At 38.9% G+C, this 23,062-nt stretch overlaps 1 protein-coding gene across 2 annotated transcripts in view; it reads right to left on the bottom strand.

The window, feature by feature from the left end:
- Nucleotides 1-23,062, bottom strand: part of LOC140458463 (neuroplastin-like) — an 85,925-nt gene that overhangs the window by 20,895 nt on the left and 41,968 nt on the right. For both annotated transcript variants that reach the window (XM_072553076.1, XM_072553077.1), the window contains 4 exons: nt 19,040-19,214; nt 12,163-12,257; nt 5,854-5,987; nt 4,308-4,581 (listed from right to left, as the gene is read on the bottom strand). In XM_072553076.1, coding sequence (XP_072409177.1) covers nt 4,308-4,581; nt 5,854-5,987; nt 12,163-12,257; nt 19,040-19,214 — 678 coding nt within the window. The remainder of the gene's footprint in view (nt 1-4,307; nt 4,582-5,853; nt 5,988-12,162; nt 12,258-19,039; nt 19,215-23,062) is intronic.

Here is a 23,062-nt window from a genome sequence, read left to right as displayed (position 1 = left end):
ACATGCTGTTTAAAAAGGAGGGAGTCAAAAGACAGGAAGCTATAGGCTGGTTAGCCTGACCTCAGCTCTTGGTAAGATTTGAGAGTCCATTTTTAAGGATGAGATTACAAGTACTTGGAAGAGCATGGTAAAACAGGGCTGAGTCAACACTGCTGCGCCAAGGGGAGGTCATGTCTGACAAAATCTGTTGGAATTTTTTGTGGTGGTGATAAGAAAGCTGGACAAAAAAGAGAGCTAGTGGATATAATCTATTTGGATTTTCAGAAGGCTTTTGAAAAGGTGCCACACAGGAGGCTGCTAAATAAGATAAATGCTCATGGTGTTAAACATCAAGGTACTGGCATGGATAGAGGATTGGATGACTGGCAGAAAACAGTGTAGGGATAAAGGTATCTTCAGGATGGCAGCCTATGACTAGTATGGTTCTGTAAGGGTCCATTAAATATGGATCAAGGAACTAAAGCCATCGTTGCCAAGTTTACAAATGATACAAAAATAGATGGAGGGACAAGCAGTGTTAAGGAAGTGGTAAGGCTGTAGAAGGGTATCCATTGGCTAGGAGAGTAGGCAAAGTAGTGACAGATGGAATACTATGTGGGAAAGAGAGATTATGCAGTTTGATAGGAATAGTATGTAGACTATTTTCTAAACAGGGAAAGGTTTCAGAATCAGAAGCACAAAGGGACTTGGGAGTCCTAATTCAGTATTCTCTTAATGTTAACACAGGTTCAGATGGCAGTTAGGAAGGCAAGTGCAATACTAGCATTCATTTTAGGACGGTGAGAATACAAGAGCAGAGATGTACTGCTGAGGCTGTAAAAGGCTCTGGTCAGAACACATTTGAAATATTGTGAACAGCTTTGGGTCCTGTATCAAAGGAAGGATGTTCTTGTATTGGAGGGGGTCCAGAGGAAGTTTACAAGAATGATCCTGAGGATGAAGAGTTTGTGATATGAGGAGTGGTTGAGGACTCTGTACTTGGAGTTTAGAAGGAATGGTGGGGGTGGGGGTGGGGGGGGGGGGGGCGCGAGTGTTCACATAGGAGAGATTAGAAACTAAGGGCACACTCAGAATGAAAGGACAACCTTTAGAACTGAGAGGAGGAGGAATTGCTTCAACCAGAGGGTGGTTAATCTGTGGAACACATTATGGCAGGGGGCTGAGGTGGCCAAGTTATTGACTGTATTTAAGACAGAGATAAAGAGGGTTCTTGATTGGCAAAGGGATCAAGGGTTATGGGCAGAAAGCAAGAGAATGGTTTGAGAAACAAATTAACAATGATTGAATGATAGAGTCTGCGCTATGAGCTGAATGGCCGAATTCGGCTTCTGTATCTTAGTCTTATTCAGTCCCAGAATAAATTATTCAATCCTAAATTTCACTTCTTTCATTCCCATCTTTCTATATTCAAAAGCTTGAACCAACTTGTCTCCTCCTGCCACATATTTTTACTGTACTTGATCCTCTTCCAAGTCTGCCACCAATTTCCTTTATTCACAAATTGTTAAACCTAAAGCTCTTAAAATGGACATCCAAAAAGGGTTCATTCATTTTTTAGTTCAATTAATACTAATTTGTTTTTCACAGTAATGCAGTTTGTTTTACCATAATCACAAAGCGACACAAAACAGTGAGACTGCACACAAACTTTTGTCCAATTTGTCTTTTGTCCAATTAACTGAACACTTCATTATTTTATCCAAACATTGCAAAATATCCCCAACTATAGATTTCTCTAAAATTGAAGAGATTATGCAAGTAAATTCTCAAGATGCAAAACTTTATATTACATTATTAAAGCAAAAAATGAACTGATATATAAAATAGGTCCGACAATGATTTGAAATGCTCTGTGAATTTAGACAGACCTCCTACACCTTTCAAATTAACCCACTTGTTTATACAAAGTCGAGATTCAAATTCTGTTGGATAGTATTTCCTTGAACAAAATTAAAATACTTTCCAAGGGATTAATATTTGATGCTACAAAGTATCAGCTTTAACCAAACACCGAGGAGGTATGGTTTGCAAGTGTGCAGATGACACCAAAATTGGAAATGTAGTAGACAGTGAAGGTCACCTCAGAGTATAAAAGGATCTTGATGAGATGGGCCAAGGATTGGCAGATAGAGTTCAGTTTAGATAAATGCAAAGTCCTGCATTTTGGAAAGACTACTGAGGTCAGGACTTATACACTTAAATGGTAAGGTCCTGTGGAATGCTGCTGAACAAAAAGACCTTGGAGTGCAGGTTCATAGTTCCTTGAAAGGGAGATACAGCTACATAGGATAGTGGAGGTGAAGTTTGGTATGCTTTCTTTTATTGGACAAAGCATTGAGTATAGAAGTTGGCTGGTCATATTGTGGCTGTATAGGACATTAGTTAGGTCCAATTGAACTTTTTGAGTTCAATTGGTATTCAGTTCTGGTTTCCCCGCTATAGATGTTGTGAAACTTGAGTGGGTTCAGAGAAGATTTACAAGGACGTTGCCAGGGTTGGAGCTGTCGGGAGAGGCTGAATAGGCTGGGGATATTTTCTCTGGAGCATTGGAGGCTGAGACTTGACCTTATAGAGGTTTATAAAATCTGAGGGGCATGGATAGGATGAATAGACAAGGTCTGTTCTGTGGGGTGGGGAAAACTAGGAGGGATTAAGTTTAAGGTGAGAGGGGAAAGATTTAAAAAGTGACTAAGTAGCAACTTTGTCACACAGAGGGAGGGGCGTGTATGGAATAAGCTGCCAGAGGAAGTGGTGGAAGCTGGTACAATTGAAAGGTACAAAATTTAAAAGGCAGCTGGATGGCTATATGAATAGGAAGTGTTTGGAGGAATATGGGAAAAAATGCTGACAAATGGGACTAGACTAACTTAGGACATCTGGTCAGCATGGACGAGTTGGACTGAAAGGTCCGTTTCCATGCCTTCTCTGTGATTCTATGACCTAACAAGAGAAAACAACCAACCCAAGTAGAGCACATAACTAAAATATCGTATGGTTTCGTTCATTAGCTGCACAAGTAATTTTTAAATCAAATCTTTTAATTTAATTGCCCCAAGGTAGATTTTCTATTTTTCTCCATGTCTTCACACTGCCTTTTTATAGCAGGTCTCTTCAACGATTTCACTAATTACTACATTTAGCCTTTACTTTTGAGATTGTACCTTCATGGAGACGCATCCAAATTGCAAGCCAGACCAATATCCTGTGTTGACAGGAACAAAATAACAACCCATAATGACAATATTCACTTCAATGTCATGTTTTGCATTATTCACACAGTTGAACGAGACAATGAGCAATGCTGCCTTCTATTCTGTATGTTTCGCTACTTAGCCATGCAAAGTATTATCAGACAGCATTCTTGGTGCAACAATACACCTGGTGCAATGCTCAAGAGTGTAATGTTCCAAGTGAGATTTACAGTATTAATTAGCAAAATAGTCTGAATATTCCATGAAACAAAGCAATCAAATGTATTTGCCTCAATGAAAGCTTCAATTTTTGCTATCTTAAGTACATTGCAATAATGACAGACACCTTAATAAAAAAAAGTGGTGAAAAGAGCTTTTAGAAGCATACAGGTGGATCAGCCACATAAGTCAAAGTATTTATATAGTGTCGATAACTTGGAAAAACATCCCAACATGCTTTACAAGATCAAACAGAGGGAGAAGGCATAACAGGCAGAAAAGGAAGTGGGTCTTAAATAACAAACCTAAACTCAGAAGCAAAACAAAAGCATCAAATTTCATCTAGTATGACCATATTTTCAAAACAACCTTGAAAACTGCCCTGTGAAATACTTGGATCAATTTTTCAAATTAGTCGAGACTGACTAGTGATCAGGTTGCTTCATTTGAAAATCCAGTATTCCAGACTGCAATACTTAATGGAATATAACTCTCAATCCATTCATATAAACAAATACATTGTGACAGTACATAGAATCTTCTTTGTACTAAAGACTCATTTCTGAAAAAGGTTCAGAAAACTTAGTGTCCATTTTGTTTCCTGTTGAAAATCTAAAAATTATTGGTTAGTGAAATGACCCAAATTTGAATAGACATTGGGTAAAATTCAAAAAGGTAAAGTTAACTATAGCATACTCACTAAATTGAAAATAAAATCTCAAGAAAGGAAGAACCTTTAAAAATTGTAAATGGATTATGTACTTTTGTCCTCTAATTAACCCATTTAATACTAGAGACAGCAATGAAAAGTATTTAAAGCACACTAGATTATGTTAGTATCAAATGGGTTAAGTGCGCAAAAATAAAGCAAAACCGTATTTGAAGAAAGGGACTTACCATCAGGGACTTCGTCTGGTCGCTTTCGTTTCTCATATATGACAATGATGATGACCAGAATTAAGATTTCTGCAACAACCCCTAGGAAGGGCCACAGTGGTGCCAGATGGCTACGAACTCGCAAAATAGTGACAACAAAAGAGTGTCCAATGTAATTAGAAGCGTTACACAAGTATTCGCCTGGATCATCCTGAATGTGCAGGTTCTCAATGATCAGCTCTGAGTAGTTGCCTTTGTTGGTGATGAAATAGCGACCAGTAGCATTATTCAATTCCTACAAGGGAGGATGAGAAATGAAATTAAAGTTGACTAAATCGCTCTGTTTTTTTTACTTGGAGTTTTGCATTTTAAAGAATATCAGTTTCAGTAAATTGCAGAAAGAATTGATTCTCATGTGCGTGGCTTGCAAACAATTCAGTACCACTGTGTGCTAGGAAAGCTCACCAACATTTATTACAATTAACTTATTGAAAAAGATGTGAAATGGAGGAGAAGAGTAGAAGAATAAAGGGAGGCCACATGTGTTTATCCAACAGGCAAAAAGGCCTCCTAGCCAATCACAATTGCTGGCTGCAGATCTTGAACCAATGCTTTCCAGCCTCTGCCATAAAGAACGTTTGCCTCTGTGAATCCTGAATTCTGGTTGGTTACGTGGCTGCACGCATCACCTATATACCATCACTGATAAATGCCCATGTATATAAACTCAAAGGGTTGAATGACTTCCTTCTGTGCCATAACACCTTCATGATTCTCTTAGAGATACCAAAGACCATTGGTCCCTTGTTTATCCCATCTTAAAATGTTTTCACGCTGGTTTTCTGTAAAATTAAAAATCATTTGCCTGTTTTCAATTATTTGCTTATCCCTACATTGAGGCATCATGGTGGCACAAGATTGCAATCTGCTGCCTCAGTGCCAGGGACCTGGATTCGATTCTAGCCTCAGGTGACCGTGTGTGGAGTTTGCAGGTTAGGTCGATTGGTCATGCTAAATTGCCCGTAGTGTCCAGACATGTGCAGGCTAGGTGTGGATTATCTATAGAAAAGACAGGTTATGGGGTAGGGTTGGAGCCTGGGTGCAATGGTCTTCAGAGAATCAATGTGGACTGGATGGGCCAAATGGCCTGCTTCCACACACTATGGATTCTATAATTCTATGATCTTTGTTATTGAGCTCACCATCTGAATGTTAAGTGGTATGCACACAAAATTAAAGCACATGTTCTGAGTCATCCAACTAAACCCAAAGAGGACCTGTGACTGTTTCTATCCTTAGTCTATGTACGACTTAACAAGATGCAGCAGTTTCTCCCCCACATACTGCAAAAAGCATTCACTTTTACACATGCAATTACTGCCTTCTCCCTCACTTTCTCAATACCTAACAGCACAGTATTCAACTTAAAAGTTTTATTATGACTTCTCTTAAAGAGAAATACAAGTAGTCTGATTACATTATCATTATCCAGTGAAGGCTTTGAATTCAAGAAAAAAAAACCCAGTAAAAACACTAACCTTAGTGAAATTCAACATAGTGAGCTTACCACAATTTCATTGTCCACTTTCTTGTGCCAGGTCCAGACAGGATATGGATATCCTACAGACTTGCAATACATGAGAGCACTTTGACCCTCATTCTTATTTTCACTCCTCTTATGACCAACAATTTCAGGAAGTGCTGGAACAGAAACCAGCAATAATTAGGACATTTTTAACGGAAGAGTTTAGCATTAAAGGGAAACTTAGAGAAGGGAAGGAAACCAAGTAGAAGAAAAACTTTGCACCAACTAATGGTGCAATTTCACTGCCAACTTCTCACCACTCCCCTTAAAAAACATCAGTTTGCAATCTTGTCACATTGTAAATTAAACATACATTTCAGTTGTTTATGTAACTCAATCTCAGAAATATGACTTTTGCCTCCCAACTGGCCATCAGACTATGCAAGTTAAGCCAAGAGGCAATAGAAAATGGTTGAACACAACTTCGAATATGCCACTCAGTAGGTAGCAAGAGAAATGTTATTTTCCATCTTTGGAAAACTGAATACAGCACCTTGTGAGCTTAACATCAGCTTACGTCTCCATCTTGATATACGGTACCTTTATTTCTCAGTTTTTCTAATGGTCCTCCATGGTCTGTTGCAGTGCTCCCTTCTACCCATCAGTAAAATTCCTTGTTACAAGAACAAAATTTCTGATCAATGAATGATGAGCATCTTCCAGGTCAAGCACAGATCTGAACAGGACAGAATCACTTGCGATGCCAAGACATACAAGGCTATGGGCCAAATGCAGGGATTAGAATAATTAGATGGTTGTTTTTGACCAGCACAAATGTGATGGACCAATGAGCCTTATCCTGTATAGATCTCCATGATTCTATGATTAATTTGAAGTGGCATAATTTAAATTATGTTAATTCAATTTGGTGTAGTTTTCCTTCAACTGCTTAATTTACCAATTGTTTTTCTTTCCTTCCCATAAGGGATAAGACAAGCATTAACAGTAGGACACTATTTTAAAAGTCAACAATTAAATGCTACTGTCATGGTTCAGCTTTCTTTCTTGCACTAAATGTTCTCAGAACCATTGTCAGCAACATTTAATTATGGTTTCTTCAATATTCCTCAAACAGCCAAGGGGATATCAATAGATTATGCGCTAAAATTCCTTGTGTGTTATTTACAACCTACAGCACAGCAAGACAGAATACAACATTGCTTGTTTCTTGGGAGAGCTTACAGTTGCAAGTTTGTAAATAAGACAAATCTCAACTGATATCAGATTTCCTGCCAGATTGTGAGAAATCCCTAATACCCAGTCTAAAAGCCTCAAATCATAGGTATGAAACATCCAAGCATAAAGACACATTCATGTGAACTGCAACATAATACAGAATTGTTTAGAGCATGGACTCCCACACAGTCTGGTTTCTGAGGACCTGTTACTACCATAACTATTGTTTAATTAGTACAGAGAACAACATACTGCTTAGTCTGCCTCAATACAATTTTACGTCAAGGTTGGAGACATACACTTGTCGGTCCTTCCCTCCCACCCCTTCAAAAATCATTCTTCATACTTCCATGACCTGACAAATTTCTCAAAGGTTGCAAAAGCTTTTTCTCTCCATCAGCTCATCAAAAGCTATCGACCCCATTTTCATTTACATAAACATTAAATAATCAGGCTGCATGCTGCATATTCTGTCACGTCCCACCTAGTACCCTTTTTTTAATTTCATATGTCTATTTGATTTCCTAATGAAATGTACTATTCTACCAGACATTCTGGCGATGAAATTACACCTGGAGGTCCATATTGGATTTATGAATGACTTTCATGTTTATGGCTCCTAGTTTCAGACTCCCGAGTACATACAAGGTTAATTGTGTCTTATTTGCATCTACCCTCTCAATACTGAATGCAATCTTTAAGATTCAACTCCCATATTGTTATCACCCAGTCCTCAAATACCTTGCAGACTAGCATGTTCTCTTCACCATTCTCCAAACTGGTTTTAAAATCTCTTTACGCCTTTTCCCCCACTCGACATTTGTGTCATCCTCCAGCCTTGCACCCCAGCCATCAATGACAAATCCAACTATTGATTTGTTATCGCTCATGACCTCTGTTCCTGGGATGGCAGCCACGTCAATCAACAATGAAATCCTGAGTTTTGCTACACACGTACTGCTTTCAGGACTTCAAATAATGTTTTCAAACTTTTAACAGAAAAACCAAACTGCAACATTTCATCATAATTTATTACTAGCACAAACATGCATGAAGTTCCCAATTTTAAATAAATGCTACTCAATTATCGTTACTAAAGTATCTTTGTGAATTTTATCTATTTTAGCAGTATTTGCACCACTGGGGGGAACAGCACCATATTGTATAAGCAATAAAGTGGATGGGCAACTGGAGAGAAAAAATGGAGAAGGAGGAACGAAAGCAAATAACGATATAGCTTGTAGTATAGAAGCCAGAAGAATAATAATGCAGCATTACTACAGAGAAAGGCCACATGATCCTTTGCTGCTTTAATGTAAAAATAATCTCACTGTCTCAACTTTCCCAGAGAGACCTACATCTGTGTCTGTCAATCATCTCGAAGATAAAACTATCTCTTGCCTCAAATCAAATCACTGTTGAAGACTAATATGCTCCATGAGCCACAAATAAAGAAATTTCTCTTAACATCTGAGGAACAATGTTTAACAAGTAACGTTGTCACTGACTCGCTAATTTACTGCAGCATTCAATGGCGGAGGTAAGCACAACTCCAGGTAACGATTTTTAAAATGACTGCTTTTGGGATGTGTATAACACTGGAATATAATGGTCATTAATCAGAGTTAATTTAATCAATGGAGTCGAACGTGACTAGTTATCTTCCCTGAAGAGCATTAGCAAACTTATCCAATAGCTTTCACAGCCTCTTTTCTCCCCCAGTATTGGCCCATATTCAATGAGCTGAGTTACGAACAGCTGTGATGGGATCTGAACACAATCACTGGATTACTCGCACAATAATGATTAGACTGCAGTTATATCAGTTAATACATGGTGACATTAAATCAATGTTTGAGGGTTACTACATTTATGGAGGAAGAGGATACCACTAAAATTATGAAGCAGTCATGAGCTAACATTTAACAAAAGCCACCAAATTAAAGATGCAATTTTTAAAGTGATATAATAATCACTAGATATGCAACTACAAACAGCAAAGTTAACGTAAACCAGCATGAAATATTCTTGAATTGATGGAACACCTCACATTTGTTAAGCTAAAATCACAAAAATCGCTAGTTTTTAAATATTAAAAATAACCAAGCAGTGAACATGTCCTGTTTATCTATACATTGGCCCCACTTACAGACAGCCCTTGTCCCAATTAATATTTTCTTACCCAGTGGTTTTGCTTGACAGAAAGGAGCATAGAAAATGTGCGTCTCCCATCCTCCAGTCAAGGAGGGAGTATTTCAGAATCTGCAAGCCAGATGCGGCCCTTGCAAGCCTCTATTGCAGCTTTTAAATGATTGAATACATTTTTGTGCTTTGCATTTCACTTTGCTTAAAAGACAAGAATAGAAACCTGTGTTTCACAATTTGACACAGTAGTGAATTACTTAAAGTAACACCAAAGGATTAAAATGGCATGTGCTATGTTCCTCATTCGTGCACGTCAGAAAGCGGATTCAACAGCTTAGCTATCCACATCATTATGCAATGGCCATCTGTCACTGAAGGCTTCCAAATACAAGCAACAAGCAAAGAATTCAAAGAGCATTCAAAAGTCGGTCTGGGCATGCTTGTTTCAAAGCTAAATTGCTGCAGTTTTTAAACCCATGCATAGAAGAGTATCAATTTCTTGCTATCAATGATGATGCCAATCAGTTTAGGTTTTATAAATTTTAAAAAATATTACTTCAATGATCTCTCTCCCCGCGCCCCCCTTACAGCAAGAACTGTCTCACAAAATACCTATCATTAAATGTGCAGAAGCAGGCCATTTGACCTTCCTGGTCAATGTCCGTATTTATGCTCCAAATGAGGCTACTTTCACATTAATAAGTTCAGGTGAAGTAATGTAATCTTCAAGTCTTTCCACTCAGATGGATCGAGCTTCCTTTGTAAATAGGAGGAAAATTCCAACTTACTTTGGAGGCACTGAATTAATGCAAGATTTAGATATATACGTTATTATAAATCATTAGTGATTGATTTGCCATCAATATCTTGCTTCATATTATTCATCTATTTCCTTGGCTCTCATCCATGTAAATGTAGATAGCTAAAGCAGAATTCACAGTAACTTGCCAAAAGCAAGCCCAGTCACACTGCAGTATGCAAATGACCAACCAAGCAGCATAAAGAAACCCGTTTGCTGAAAACCTGCGAGCTGTAAACATTTATTACACAAGATCACTTCCCAAAAATCACTAAATAATTATTTGAGTACACAAGTCAAGTTTTGGGGGGGGGGGGGGGGGAAATGAAATCCTTGAAATATTTTTGATAAAGTTCTTGCTTCACATTCAATTTCATAAAGTTAAAACATTGCTTCCAAATAGATGAAGGGATGAAAAAGGAAGGTGTGGAGGTAAGTTAAGCTTCACCCATAGATCAAATTTAAATTAGGTCCAACATTTACAGAAATTCCAAATGAGGGGTATAAACAGTGGAAATCAATCATGCATTTTAATATAGACAGATGCAACACGATCGACCTGGGTTTAATGTACAATATGTAAGATTCTGTTCTCAAGAAAGTTGAACAAAAGAAAAACAAAGAACTGCGGATGCTGTAAATCAAACAAAACATGAAGTTGTTGGAAAAGCTCAGCAGGTCTGGCAACATCGGTGAACAGGGATCAGAATTAAGGTTCTGGGTGCGATGACCCTTCCTCACTTCTCAGCTTTTCCAGCAACTTCTGTTTTTGTTTTGTGCATGGGAAATAATGTCTCACTAACTTGATTGAGGTTTTTGAAGTAGTAACAAAGAGGAATGAGAAGGGCAAAGCAGTGGATGTGATCTGTACGGACTTCAGTGATGCGTTCAACAAAGTTCCTCATGGTAAGTTGGTTAGCAAGGTTAGAGCACATGGAATACAGGGAGAACTAGCTCGAAGAGACATGACAGAGGGTGGTGATGGAGGGTTGCCTTTCAGACTGGAGGCCTGTGACCAGCGGTTTGCCACAATGATCGGTGCTGGGTCCACTGCTTTTCACCACTTATATAAAATGATTTGGATGTGAATATAGGAGGTATAGTAAGTTTGCAGATGACAAAAAAAAATTAGAGATGCATTGGACAGCGAAGAAGATTACCTCAGAGTACAATGGAATCTTGATCTGGCTGAGGAGTGGCAGATGGAATTTAATTTAGATAAATGTGAAGTGCACATTTTGGAAAGGCAAATCAGAGCAGGACTTGTACACTTAACATTAAAAGGTCCTAGGGAGTGTTGCTGAAAAATAAAAAGAGACCTTGGAGTACAGATTCATAGTTCCTGGAAAGTGGAGTCACAGGTACGTAAGATAGCGAATGCGGCATTTGGTACGGCTTTCTTTCATTGGTCAGAGAATAGAGTACAGGAGCTGAAAGATCATGTTGCAGCTGTACAGGACATTGGTTAGGATACTTTTGGAATACAGTGTGAAATTCTGGTCTCCCTCCTACTGGAAGGATGTTGTGAAACTTGAAAGGGTTCAGCAAAGATTTACAAAGATGTTGCCAGGTTGGAGGATTTGAGCTGTAGGGAGAGGGTGAATAGGCTGGGATTGTTTTCTGAGAAGTCAAGGGGTGACCTTATAGAGGTGTATAAGATCATGAGGGGCATGGATAGGGCAAATAAACAAGGTCTTTTCCCTGTGATGGGGGAGTCCAAAACTAGAGACCCTGGGTTTGGGGTGAAGGGGGAAAAATTTAAAAGGGACCTGAGGGGCAACTTTTTCATGCAGAAGGTGGTGTATGTATGGAAAGAGCTGCCAGAGGAAGTAGTGGTGGAGGCTAGTACAATTACAACATTTAAAAGGCACCTGTATGGGTATAGGAATAGAAAAGGTTTAAAGAGTACCGGCAAATGGAACTAGATTTAGGATATCTCGTCAGCATAGACGAGCTGGACCTAAGGGTCTGATCCCGAGCTGTACAGCTCTATGACTCTAGGAGTTGTAGGAGAGGGAGAGATCGGGGAGAACAAGGCCACAAAAGGAACTTGATAGCAAGGATGTGAATATACAACTAAGACATTGGTGGACTGGAAGCCAGTGGATTGTTAATTAGTGCAGAGATAATGTGAGAGCATGTAGTGTTTCCTACAAGATTACATGGCTTACCTTTGATTTCAATGGAGGCATTGGCTGAAGGCGAGTTTTCAAACATGAAGAGGCAGTGATACTCTCCAGAACTTTCAGTTTTAGGTTTGTTTATCCTGAATTTCAAAACCAAGAAAAAGATAAAAAGAAAGCTGAATTCTTTTTGTACAGATACTGTAATGGCATTCAAATTACATATTTCAATCATGGTAAACAAAACGCTGAAAATTTGCAAAATCTCGTAAAACATATTTAGCATGTGAATAAATATATCATAGTTATTAGCAATGCTATTTTATTTTAAAACTCTCAAATATAAGATTGTGCAAAATTATAAACCACATCAGAATATGGCTCATGTTGAAAAACATTAAGCGCTGTTCCTATTTTAAAATCAAAACTGTTAACGAGGCCACTCGTCTGCTCAGTAGTAGTCCCGAAATAGATGCACTGAAGACCCAACAAATTTCCAATTTTAGTTTAACCCATAAAGGATTTTTTTTTTGAGGTTTGATGAGCGTCACGTGAGATTTTCTAGATTTGAGCAGTTACAGGGTTGGATCTTTCGTCTTACAATGGAGTTGACAGTCAACTTTCAAGACCGCAAAAATTGTTCCGACTGCAAGAAAAAACCCACCAAATTATCTGCTACCTTCTTAAAACCTGCCCATTTTATGCAGTCTTTCCAGAGATTTTGAAGGTCTTAGCTGCAAACCACATCCACAGAGAAGTTCTGAAGTCAAGGATCATTGGAAAATTGTATTTCCTTCCGCACAATATGTATGGGGACACTTATGGAGTTTGGAAGCTCAAAAAAAATAAAAACATGTTCATTTATGAGAAGTCCATGAGCATTGTGCTGGGTCTATTGAGAAGTGAAGATCATTGCAACAGGGAGGTGCAAAATGGTTTGACACCTCCAAGCATCTTTACCAGATGCTGCACTCTAACACAGAGGAGCTTTTACTGCAATCATTCATAACAGGGTTCTGTTCTGCAAAGATAAGTTGATCACTGCATTGACCAGAATTGTCTAAATGGTGATGATGGATTACATTACCTTTTCCATTGGAGTAACTGCCATAATGCATTCCAAATGATCAAAAAAGTGTTGGGAAATCCTATATTTGGTACTGTGAATTAAATATGCAAAGTACTCTGACACTGGAAAGCAAATTACCCGATTGTTGGATTTTAAATTACCTGACCCCTATATTAACTGACGATCCGTTAAAAAATGGAAACCCAAGTTTTTGTTCATTCAGTTTCAGGTTCTTACTGTTGCAAACCAATATCTTGACCACCATGGATATTATAAGTGATTGCCAAAAACCATTTCAAGAGGTGGTCAATAAGTGTTCTATTGACACAGCTGCTCAAGGGAATGATAGACAGTTTTACAATGTTATAATAACAATCAGCCTTTGACATGATTTGATTAAATGGATATTTGTGTATACAACTTAAAAGCCACTTGTGGAATTAAATTTTATTTCTGTGGGCAAGCAGTATTTTTTTTAAATTGAACTAAAAAGTTATTTGATTGTCACAGGTTTACTTTTTCACTTGCATTAAAATAATTTCTATTATCATTGCACAATTCCAAAGGAAAGTACACTGTGCTGACTGGGCGAGCGACACGAGGTTATGTGGGCTATGGAGGGATTGTTAAGGGTTCAATGGTGTTCCGGGGTATACTTTTTAAAATTTCACCTGTGGGATATGGGCATCGCTGGTTGGCCAGCATTTATTGCCCATCCCTAGTTATCCTTGAACCACTGCAGTCCACATGCTGTAGGTTGACCCACAAAAGGTCTTCAGGAGGGAATTTTGACCATGAAGGAATGGCAAAACATTTCCAAGTCAAGATGTGGAGTTGCTTGGAGGGGAACGTATAGGTGGTCGTGTTCCTATGTAGCCGCTGCCCTTGTCCATCTAGATGGAAGTGGCCATGGGCTTGAAAGGAGCTGGCCAAGAATCTTTGATGAATTTCTGCAGTGCATTTTGTATATAGTACACACTGCTGGTGGAGGGAGTGAATGTTTGTGAATCCGGTGCCAATCAAAAGGGCTGCTTTGTCCTGAATGGTGTCAAGCTTCGAGGGCTGTTGGAGATGCATCCATCTTGGCAAGTAGGGAGTATTCCATCACACTGTTGACTTGTCCCTTGTAGACTGTGAACAGCTTTTGGGGAGTCAGGTGGTGAATTATTCACTGCAGTGTTCCCAGCCTCTGATTTGCTCTTATAGCTAGTGTGGTTATATTCAACTAAGAGAAAGTGAGGACTGCAGATCAGAGTCAAGAGTGGGGTGCTGGAAATACTCAGCAGGTCAGGCAGCATTCGAACAGGAGAATCGACGTTTTGGGCAAGAGCCCTTCATCATTCCTGACCTTTTTCAGCACCCCACTCTCAACTAGTATGGTTATATGGCAAGTCCAATAGAGTTTATGGTCAATGGTAACCCCTAGGATGTTAATAATGGGTGATTCAGTAATGGTAACACCAACGAATGTCAAGGGGTAGTGGTTAGGCATAGCAAAAACAATAGGAGCTAAGCTGCTGTCTAAGAACTGGGATGAATCTACTAGCCTCCACCCTCCCCTCTTGAACTCCTGAAATCTACTGCTGCTCCAAAATGCATCACAAATCTAAATCCTGTGTGGAAGAATAAAAATCCAGGCAAACTCAGTCATATGTGAGGTGAGTGTTTTGGAAGTTCGTAAAATGCCCAATTTACGTTGCATTCAATCGATACAAAACTCCAGCCCCGTGTATGAAAATACCAGAAATGATCCTAAATGATCAGACAGTAACAATTCTGTGGTAAAATGTCACATGCCCAAAAGGCCACATTTTACATCCTATCCTTGTTACTTCTGAGGAAAGGTCACCAGACCTGAAACGGTAACGAATTTCTCTTCACAAATGGTACCAGACTTGCCGAACTTTTCCAGCAATTTGTTTCTCTACCTTTGTAATAAAATGCTCAATGGCAGCGCAACCACTAAAACTGAACTACAGACTTTGGGGAGAGGATGTTGGACAGGTGGGGGCATCACTCCCTCTGAAGTATGCATGGCAGCAAGAACGACTTTGCTTTGGGGCTGTGCATGTGCGTGGGGTTTGGAAGAAGGCTACAAAAAGCTATTGGGTTTCAGAATCACGACTGTTAGGCATTGACCTTCAACTAGATAGCAAGGAAGCATGATTTAGCTATGGGAGCAATCATTTTAAACACCCCTATGTCCAGGGAAAAGAAAAGCATATATTCTCTCTCTCTGAATATTGAAATTCAGACACTGTAGAAAGGAATCAGAACAGAATATTTTCCAAACTGCAAACCTAAGAACATCAAAATTGACTATTTAACTACCAATTTCAAAACTACCAGTGCCAACTGTTTTTGGTGAATAGTTCAACAGACCAATTCACCTTTTGATAAACCTTTTATCTTGGACTCTCCTCATTTCTATTGTGTTGTTTTACTGTTACTGCTCCAGCTTAGTAATTAAACACACTTTTTGCTAATTTGAGAAATAGTGATTATATTAACTCCTTTAAAACAAATACATTTAGCTCATGGAGAAATGTAAGCAAAGGGAATGTTTAAAAATTAACTTGTGATCAAAGGGGGGCAGGTGAAAAACAAAGAGCCAGTTCATCCCTTCTCAGCCAGGAGCTTTACAATTTGGGGTATCCCGCCTGAATTATATCATTTTGGGGAACCTCTCGAGGTCTGGTCATAATACCAAACATGGTTGAAGAGTATTGTTGAAAGAACATTTAGTGGAAGCACTTATTAGGACAATTCACAATACCACCAATGAAAAGGGAAAAAAACCCCAATATTTATACCATACGAGAAAAGAACATGAATTGGTTGGACTCTGATCAGTAGACACATTAACTGCTACAGTCTCCATGGCAATGCTGATCAGCTGTAAACTGCCAAGCTTACACGTGACAACAAATCAAATCAAATCAATTCAGGAATGTTTCCATCGATTGGTCAGGTCATCACCCCGAGAAATAAAGCAGTCGATGACCATTACCTGCTTTGCTGAATTGAATCAGGCATTGTACAAGTTTATTCTGTCTGCAAAGAAAGCTTTTGTAACCTGAAGCAGTCCATGCACAATGCAGCAAGATCTGGAACACATTCAGGCTTGGCTCTTAGTTACATTTGTGTTAGGGAATGACTACTGTCAACAAGAGATACAGTAAAATAGTAAAATTATGTTGATATTCTAGGGCATGTCAATATCAAGGAAGAGATAGTGTTGGGTGTCTTGAACATTAAGGTAACTAGATTCCCGGATCCAATAAGATATGACCCAAAATTCTGAGGGAGGCAAGTGAGGACAGTGCTGGTGCCTTGACAGAGTTCTTTGTATCCACTTTAGCCTCAAGTGAGGTCCCAGAAGACTAGAGTGTAACCAATGATGTTCCTTTATTTAAGGAGGGCAACATGGATAATCCTGAAAATTAAAAATTGTTGAGCCTTATAGTAGTGGTAGGGAAATTATTGGAAACGATACTTAGAAATAGGGTTCTCACTTTTGAAAAGAATGGACTTATTAGGGACAGCCAGCATGGTTTTGTGCATGGGAGGTCTCACCTCACAAACTTGATTGAGTTTCTTAAGACAGACAAAGATGATTGAGAGGGTAGGTCAGTGGATGTTGTTTTCACAGATTTTACTAAAACATTTGATAAGGTACTACATGGTAAGCTGGTCATATATGACTAAGTCATTGAGATCCAGAGTGAGTTGGTAAATTGGCTACAAAGCTGCCTGGTCATAGAAGACAGCATAGTTTTGGATTGGAGGTCTGCGACCATTGTTGTCCTGCAAAGGATCAGTGCAGAGATATGTGTTTTCGGAGAAAATGATTTAGGGATGAATAAGTTGGTGAACTAAGTCTGCACACAACAAGAAAATTGATGGACTTGTTTATAGTGAGGAAGGTTGTCAAAGGATACAGCAGGATATACATCAGTTGGATAGAGAAATGGCAGATAGAATTTAATCTGACAGGTAAAGCATTTTAGGACATCAAATGCAAAAGGAAAGTATATAGTAAATGACTGGGCCCTTAGTTTTGATATTCAAAGGGATCTCAGGATTCATGTCCATAGCTCATTGAAAGTGGCAACACAACTGGATAAGGAGGCATACAGCATGCTCGTTTTGGTCAGAGCACTAAGTATAAAAAGTTGGCAAGTCATGTTGCAGCTTTAGAATGCTGAAGTTAGGATATATTTGGAGCACTGTGTACAATTCTGGTCACCACACTACAGGAAAGATATAGAGGCTTTGGAGAGGACGTTGCAGGATTGGAGTGTATTGATTACAAGGAAAGGTTGGACAAATTTGGACTGCATTTGTGAAAGTGTCAGAGGCTGAATGTGAGCTGGCAAAAGTATATGAAATTACCAGACATGGATGGGGTGCATAGTCGGAGTTTCTTTCCCAGGGTAGAAAGATCAACTACCAGGGGCCATCAATTTTTTTTGGGGCAGGGGACACGTTTAGAGATGTCCAAGGAAAGCTTTCTTTGAAAACCCACAGATGGCAGTGGGTGCATGGAATGTGCTGCCAGGGGAGATGGTAGAAGCAGAGATGATAGCAATGTTTCAGAGGCATTTACAGAGACACATGAACAGGCAGGGAATCAAGTGAAACAGACCATATGCCTGCAGATGGGTTCAATTTAGAATGGGGTAGTGGCGGGTGGAGACAGGCCAAGGGGCCTGTTCTTATGCTATACTGTTTTATGTTCTAATTTTCAACAGCATAGTCATCACTGAAGGTTCCATCTTTATGACCCTAGGGATTACCATTGTGACAAGTTGCTGCAATGCATCTTGTTGATGGAACAGGCTGTGCTGTTGTTGACTAAGTCAAAATTTAATGTAATGGAGGGTGCTAAATAAGTTGATTGCTTTGATCCACATGGTGTTGAATTTATTGAGTTGGATTTGCATCAGCCAAGCAAGACGAGTATTCCATAACGCTCCTGGCTTGTCTTCTAAATGTTGCACAGGCTTTGGGAAGTGGGAAGCAAAGGCCCTCACCACAGAGTTTGCAGTCGGAGTTGCTTTTGTAACCTCCTTATTCCTGAAGAAGGGCTCATGCCCGAAACGTAGATTTTCCTGCTTCTTGGATGCTGCCTGACCTGCTGCGCTTTTCCAGCAACACATTTTCAGCTCTGATCTCCAGCATCTGCAGTCCTCACTTTCTCCTAGCAGAAATTAAGTTGGCCTAACCATGTAAATACTGTGGTTACAAAAGCAACTCAGACTGCAAACTCTGTGGTGAGGGCCTTTGCTTCCCACTTCCCAAAGCCTGTGCAACATTTAGAAGACAAGCCAGGAGCGTTATGGAATACTCGTCTTGCTTGGCTGATGCAAATCCAACTCAATAAATTCAACACCATGTGGATCAAAGCAATCAACTTATTTAGCACCCTCCATTACATTAAATTTTGACTTAGTCAACAACAGCACAGCCTGTTCCATCAACAAGATGCATTGCAGCAACTTGTCAACCTCCTCTGACAACAACCTCCAAACCAAGGCCTTTTACCAGTTAGATGGGCAAGGAGATTGCCCTTGATGTAACACACCATCCACGGACAGATAACAATGCAGACCTAGCCAGTGATGCCCACATCCCTGGAACTTAAAAAAGCTCGCATTCAAGTCCATTCTCTCACAGACTCTACAAAACACATCCTTACCAAAGAATCTACTACATCTTTAGTTATTGCATCAGAATTTATCCCCAACTTCTCTTTGATTTAGAGATATGAAAAAATGTTTAGTTATTTATTCATGCCTTAGTTTCAAAATTCCAACACAACTGTTTACATAAACCTGAAGTCTTAATCCTCACTTGTACTCTGTGCTGTTTGCACCGGAAGAATTCCTGGTCCCAGCAATCTCTTCTCCATCTTTTATCCAATAACTGCCATTGCTGGGAATTGGTGCGAAGGTCAGGTTACAATATAGGATGATAGGTGAACTTGTGGGTTTTAAAACAACGTCTTCAGATGGTGTGATCTTTGGCTCTAAAATACAGAGCGAAATAAAAGCTGTTAGTGAACATAAAATTGGTGTCAGGCAGACAACAAATACAACCAACTCCAGCCACTTGAAAACACAACATTCTTTAAATGGACTGCATTATTTGTTTCTTACATAACCATTATGAAGGTTTTATCTGTCAGTCAGTCAATCAGTTGATAAATAACCATGACGAGAGTCGGAAATGTACAGCATGGAAACAGACCGTTCAGTCCAACTTGTCCATGCCAACCAGTTACCCTAAATTAATCTAGACCCATTTGCAATCATTTGGCCCATATCCCTCTAAATCCTTCTTGTTCATATTGCCAGCCAGATGACTTTTAAAATGTTCTAAGTGTACCAGACTCCAAGCTAAATTTTTTGCTGCATAAACGAACTATTCAATATTAAGTGCAGTGTTGGCTAGAGCTCAATGTAACGAAGTGTTTGCAAACAGTTAAGGTCAGGACAGATTTGCTGCTCGCAGTTAGGGTGAGACTGAGAAACCTGACACTTCAGGGCTACTTTCTATCTACGAAACTAGAAGAAAAATTGTTACCAAAAACAAACCATGGTGAAAACCAGAAACAGCACATCATTCATGTCACACTGGCTTTCCTGAAAGTAAAGTCTTCACTTACTAATAATGAAATGTGATTGCAAAAAACAACCAGATGGGAACAGACTATTGATGGATTTTAATACCACTCGGGCCAACAATGAATTAATCCCCGAGCGGAGAATGAGCAATTTCATAATGAAAAAAATATATATAAATAAGATTTGCAGTCTCTTTGTAGCATAGAGATTTTTTAAAAACTTTTAATTTGCCCATTCCAATATAGTTGCAAAGTCCCTCTGTTCCCAAAAGGGTTAAATGAAATTTTAAACAAAATTTGTCTGGTATTGATTGGGAACTTTGAAGTGGATTTCATAGAGTATTGTTCAAGGAACTGGCTTACAAAACAAAGTCGATGAAGTTTTAATTGTAATAGCAGTTACGATGCTAACAGTTTTAAAAAGAGGAATATGGATAGAATGTGCGTTCAAATGACCACTACCTCATCAGCAATTTGTATTCAACAAAGCAGGCAAATAGTATCAAAATCTTATTTATAAAATTAGGAATTGCCTGCAAACAATCTACAAGAATGGTCCTCAGCTCCAGCTGCAGTGCAATCAGGAAGGATAAGCAAGCAGATTCATCCAGCTTAAGTGTAAAAAAAGGGTTTTCCCAAGTCTGACCATCAGGGCTGCTCATGGGATGATCTGGGGTCTGCAGTAGATTTTTGTTGCTAAGCTGACATGCTCCTGCAGGTGTAGCTGTTAGAATATACCTTCCCTTTAAAGTCAAGTACTCATTGCAAATTAAATTCTTCAGGTGAAAGTTCCAAAAAGTAGTGAATTGGTCTTAAACTTTAGCTGTTCCCACCTTCAAAAGATACTGTCAGACCAGTTAAGCTTTCCTAACAAATTCTGTTTCCATTTCAGATTTTCAGCTTCCAGAGTTGTTTATTTTTATCTTCAGTTATGGGTTAGTCAATTTTACGATCTAGGTCAGTAACTAGCTTACCAAACTAAATTTATCTTTTAAGAAAAGTGATGGGAATGAACCAAGTTCTAGACATTTTACATATAATAGTGAAACTCCCATGCAATTTAAATAGTCAATGGCAAGACGCATAAACCATTAAATGTGCATTATTCTTCCGAATCGAGGCTGAGAGACTAAAATAAATTGTTACTAACAGTTACGATTGAAAGCTCAGCTGGAAACAAATAAGAGTGCAATCCTATACCCACTGTGGTGACCATCCACTTGTGCAAATTAGGAGTAGGAATAGATCATTCACCCCTCAAGCATATTCCACTATTTAGAAAGATCACAGTTGAATGAATTGCTGAACTGTTTCTCTTTACCCCCAAAACCTTTGACTGCCTTATCAATCAAGGATCTATTCATCTCTTCCTCATAGGACGATCTGGGGTTTGCTGTAGGTTTTAGTTGCTAACCTGACATGCTCCTGCAGGTATAGCTGTTAGAATATACCTCCCGTCACATAGTCTAACTTCCCCCACCATTTAAGTTAAAGCCCTTGTGTTATGACTGATCAGAACATAGTGCTATCACAGTTTAAGTGTAGATTGTCATAACAGTACAAATCCCACCTTTTCCCTGTACCAGTGTCAATGTTCCATGAATTGAAATCCATTTCTCATGCACCAAATTTTGAGACACATGTTCACCTCCACACCCATAAGAAATAGGAACAGGAGCAGGCAGTCCCCAACACTCCTCACACCCACTTTCCTATCCTTACACCCCACCCCCCCAAATTCATAGATTCTTCATCAGTCAGGAAATCAATTTCTGCATTAAATATACACAAGGACTTCGTCCCCACAGTTCTGAGGCAAGGTAATCCAAAGATTCTCAAGACTGAGAAATTTCAGAGGGTTAAGTTGGTGCCTTCCAAGACTGTATAATGATCAGACCTGCTGCGCCAAAACAGCTGCCTTTTTTTCATCCCAATCACCCTTCACTTGATTGATTGATATTGGCTCCTAATTTCCCCAATATGACATTTTTGAAGTTCTCACTATAAAGTTTAAATTACTCCTCTAACTTTTACAACACTATTAAACACTCCCAATCTCAACCTTTCTATGCCTACCCTCTGAAATCATAGTTCCTCCATCTCTGCCTCCTCTTGACCTTGCTCTCTGCAAGGGAGTCTTTCCTGCATAAATCTCTCTACCATCTTCTTTTTGTCCTTACTGCTCTTCACAGACCCATTTCCCTGCTCGAGCACAGTCAGTCTACAAATGTATTTCCTTTAAGTGCCCATCCAATTTCTTTTTCAAAAAAATTGCTTTCATTTCTGTCAACGTCATGGGCAGCGGGCTCCAAGTCATTACTTGTTGCATTTTAAAAAACATTCTTCTCACCCCATCCGCACAGTTTTTGACCAAAACCTTGCCTGAGAACCCACAGTTTTTGCACCATCACCTTTTATTGATGTTATTGAAACCAGTCACACTTTGTTATAAGTGGGTTTTCCCTTTAAATTGCCCAGAATCTTAAGTAACAGACTCCAGAAATAAATATGCTTTATGTCTCATTACCAAGAAAATTCAATTTATTCACACAAATACAAGTTCTGCACCCTGTTCTGTTGTCATGATCAATATTTGTTTCTAAACTTTTTTTATATTGGTTTCTGACATGATTAGCAATTTCTTATGATTGAATTGCATAATCAATAAAATATAGTTCATCATTATGCTAAGAAAATCACTCAGTTTATCAGTGGAAGTTATCCTTTTATATTAGCCATTTGTATACTTGATCTCTCAATATAGTTGCAACCTCAAGAGTTGCACTGTAGAGAGAGATCGCTGATGAACACGCTAAAAGGCAGAATCTCATCATAATTTCAGTAGCTAAACCCTGAGTACATTAGTTTTACGTTGGACCCAACTAATTTCAATCCAATTTCACTCTCTGCCCGACCCATCACGATTCTTGCCTTTTAAATTGAAGTGTATATCAAGTCTTCATCCAATTTCTTCCTAATATCAATAGTTTGTATTTTTAAATTCTCTTGTGCGAAGTGGGCATCACTGGTTGACCAGCATTTATCACTCGGCCCTAGCGATATTGGTAACGCATTTTAAATGTTCAGGAGCCTCTGAGAGAAAATATTTTGAAGTGCATTCCCATTTACTTCATAGAAAGTTTCTAATTGTTTTTCAGAAATATAAAACAAAGTGGTAGTCTTCTTTAAAAAAAAATCAGTAAATTAAACATTGAATTTGATGCATCTGGACAGAAGAAAATTGGATGGAC

Source organism: Chiloscyllium punctatum, chromosome 33 (genome assembly GCF_047496795.1).
Source record: "Chiloscyllium punctatum isolate Juve2018m chromosome 33, sChiPun1.3, whole genome shotgun sequence".
Lineage (NCBI taxonomy): Eukaryota > Metazoa > Chordata > Chondrichthyes > Orectolobiformes > Hemiscylliidae > Chiloscyllium > Chiloscyllium punctatum.
The sequence above is the reverse complement of the archived record's forward strand: the minus strand, read 5'-3'. Positions and strand labels throughout refer to the sequence as shown.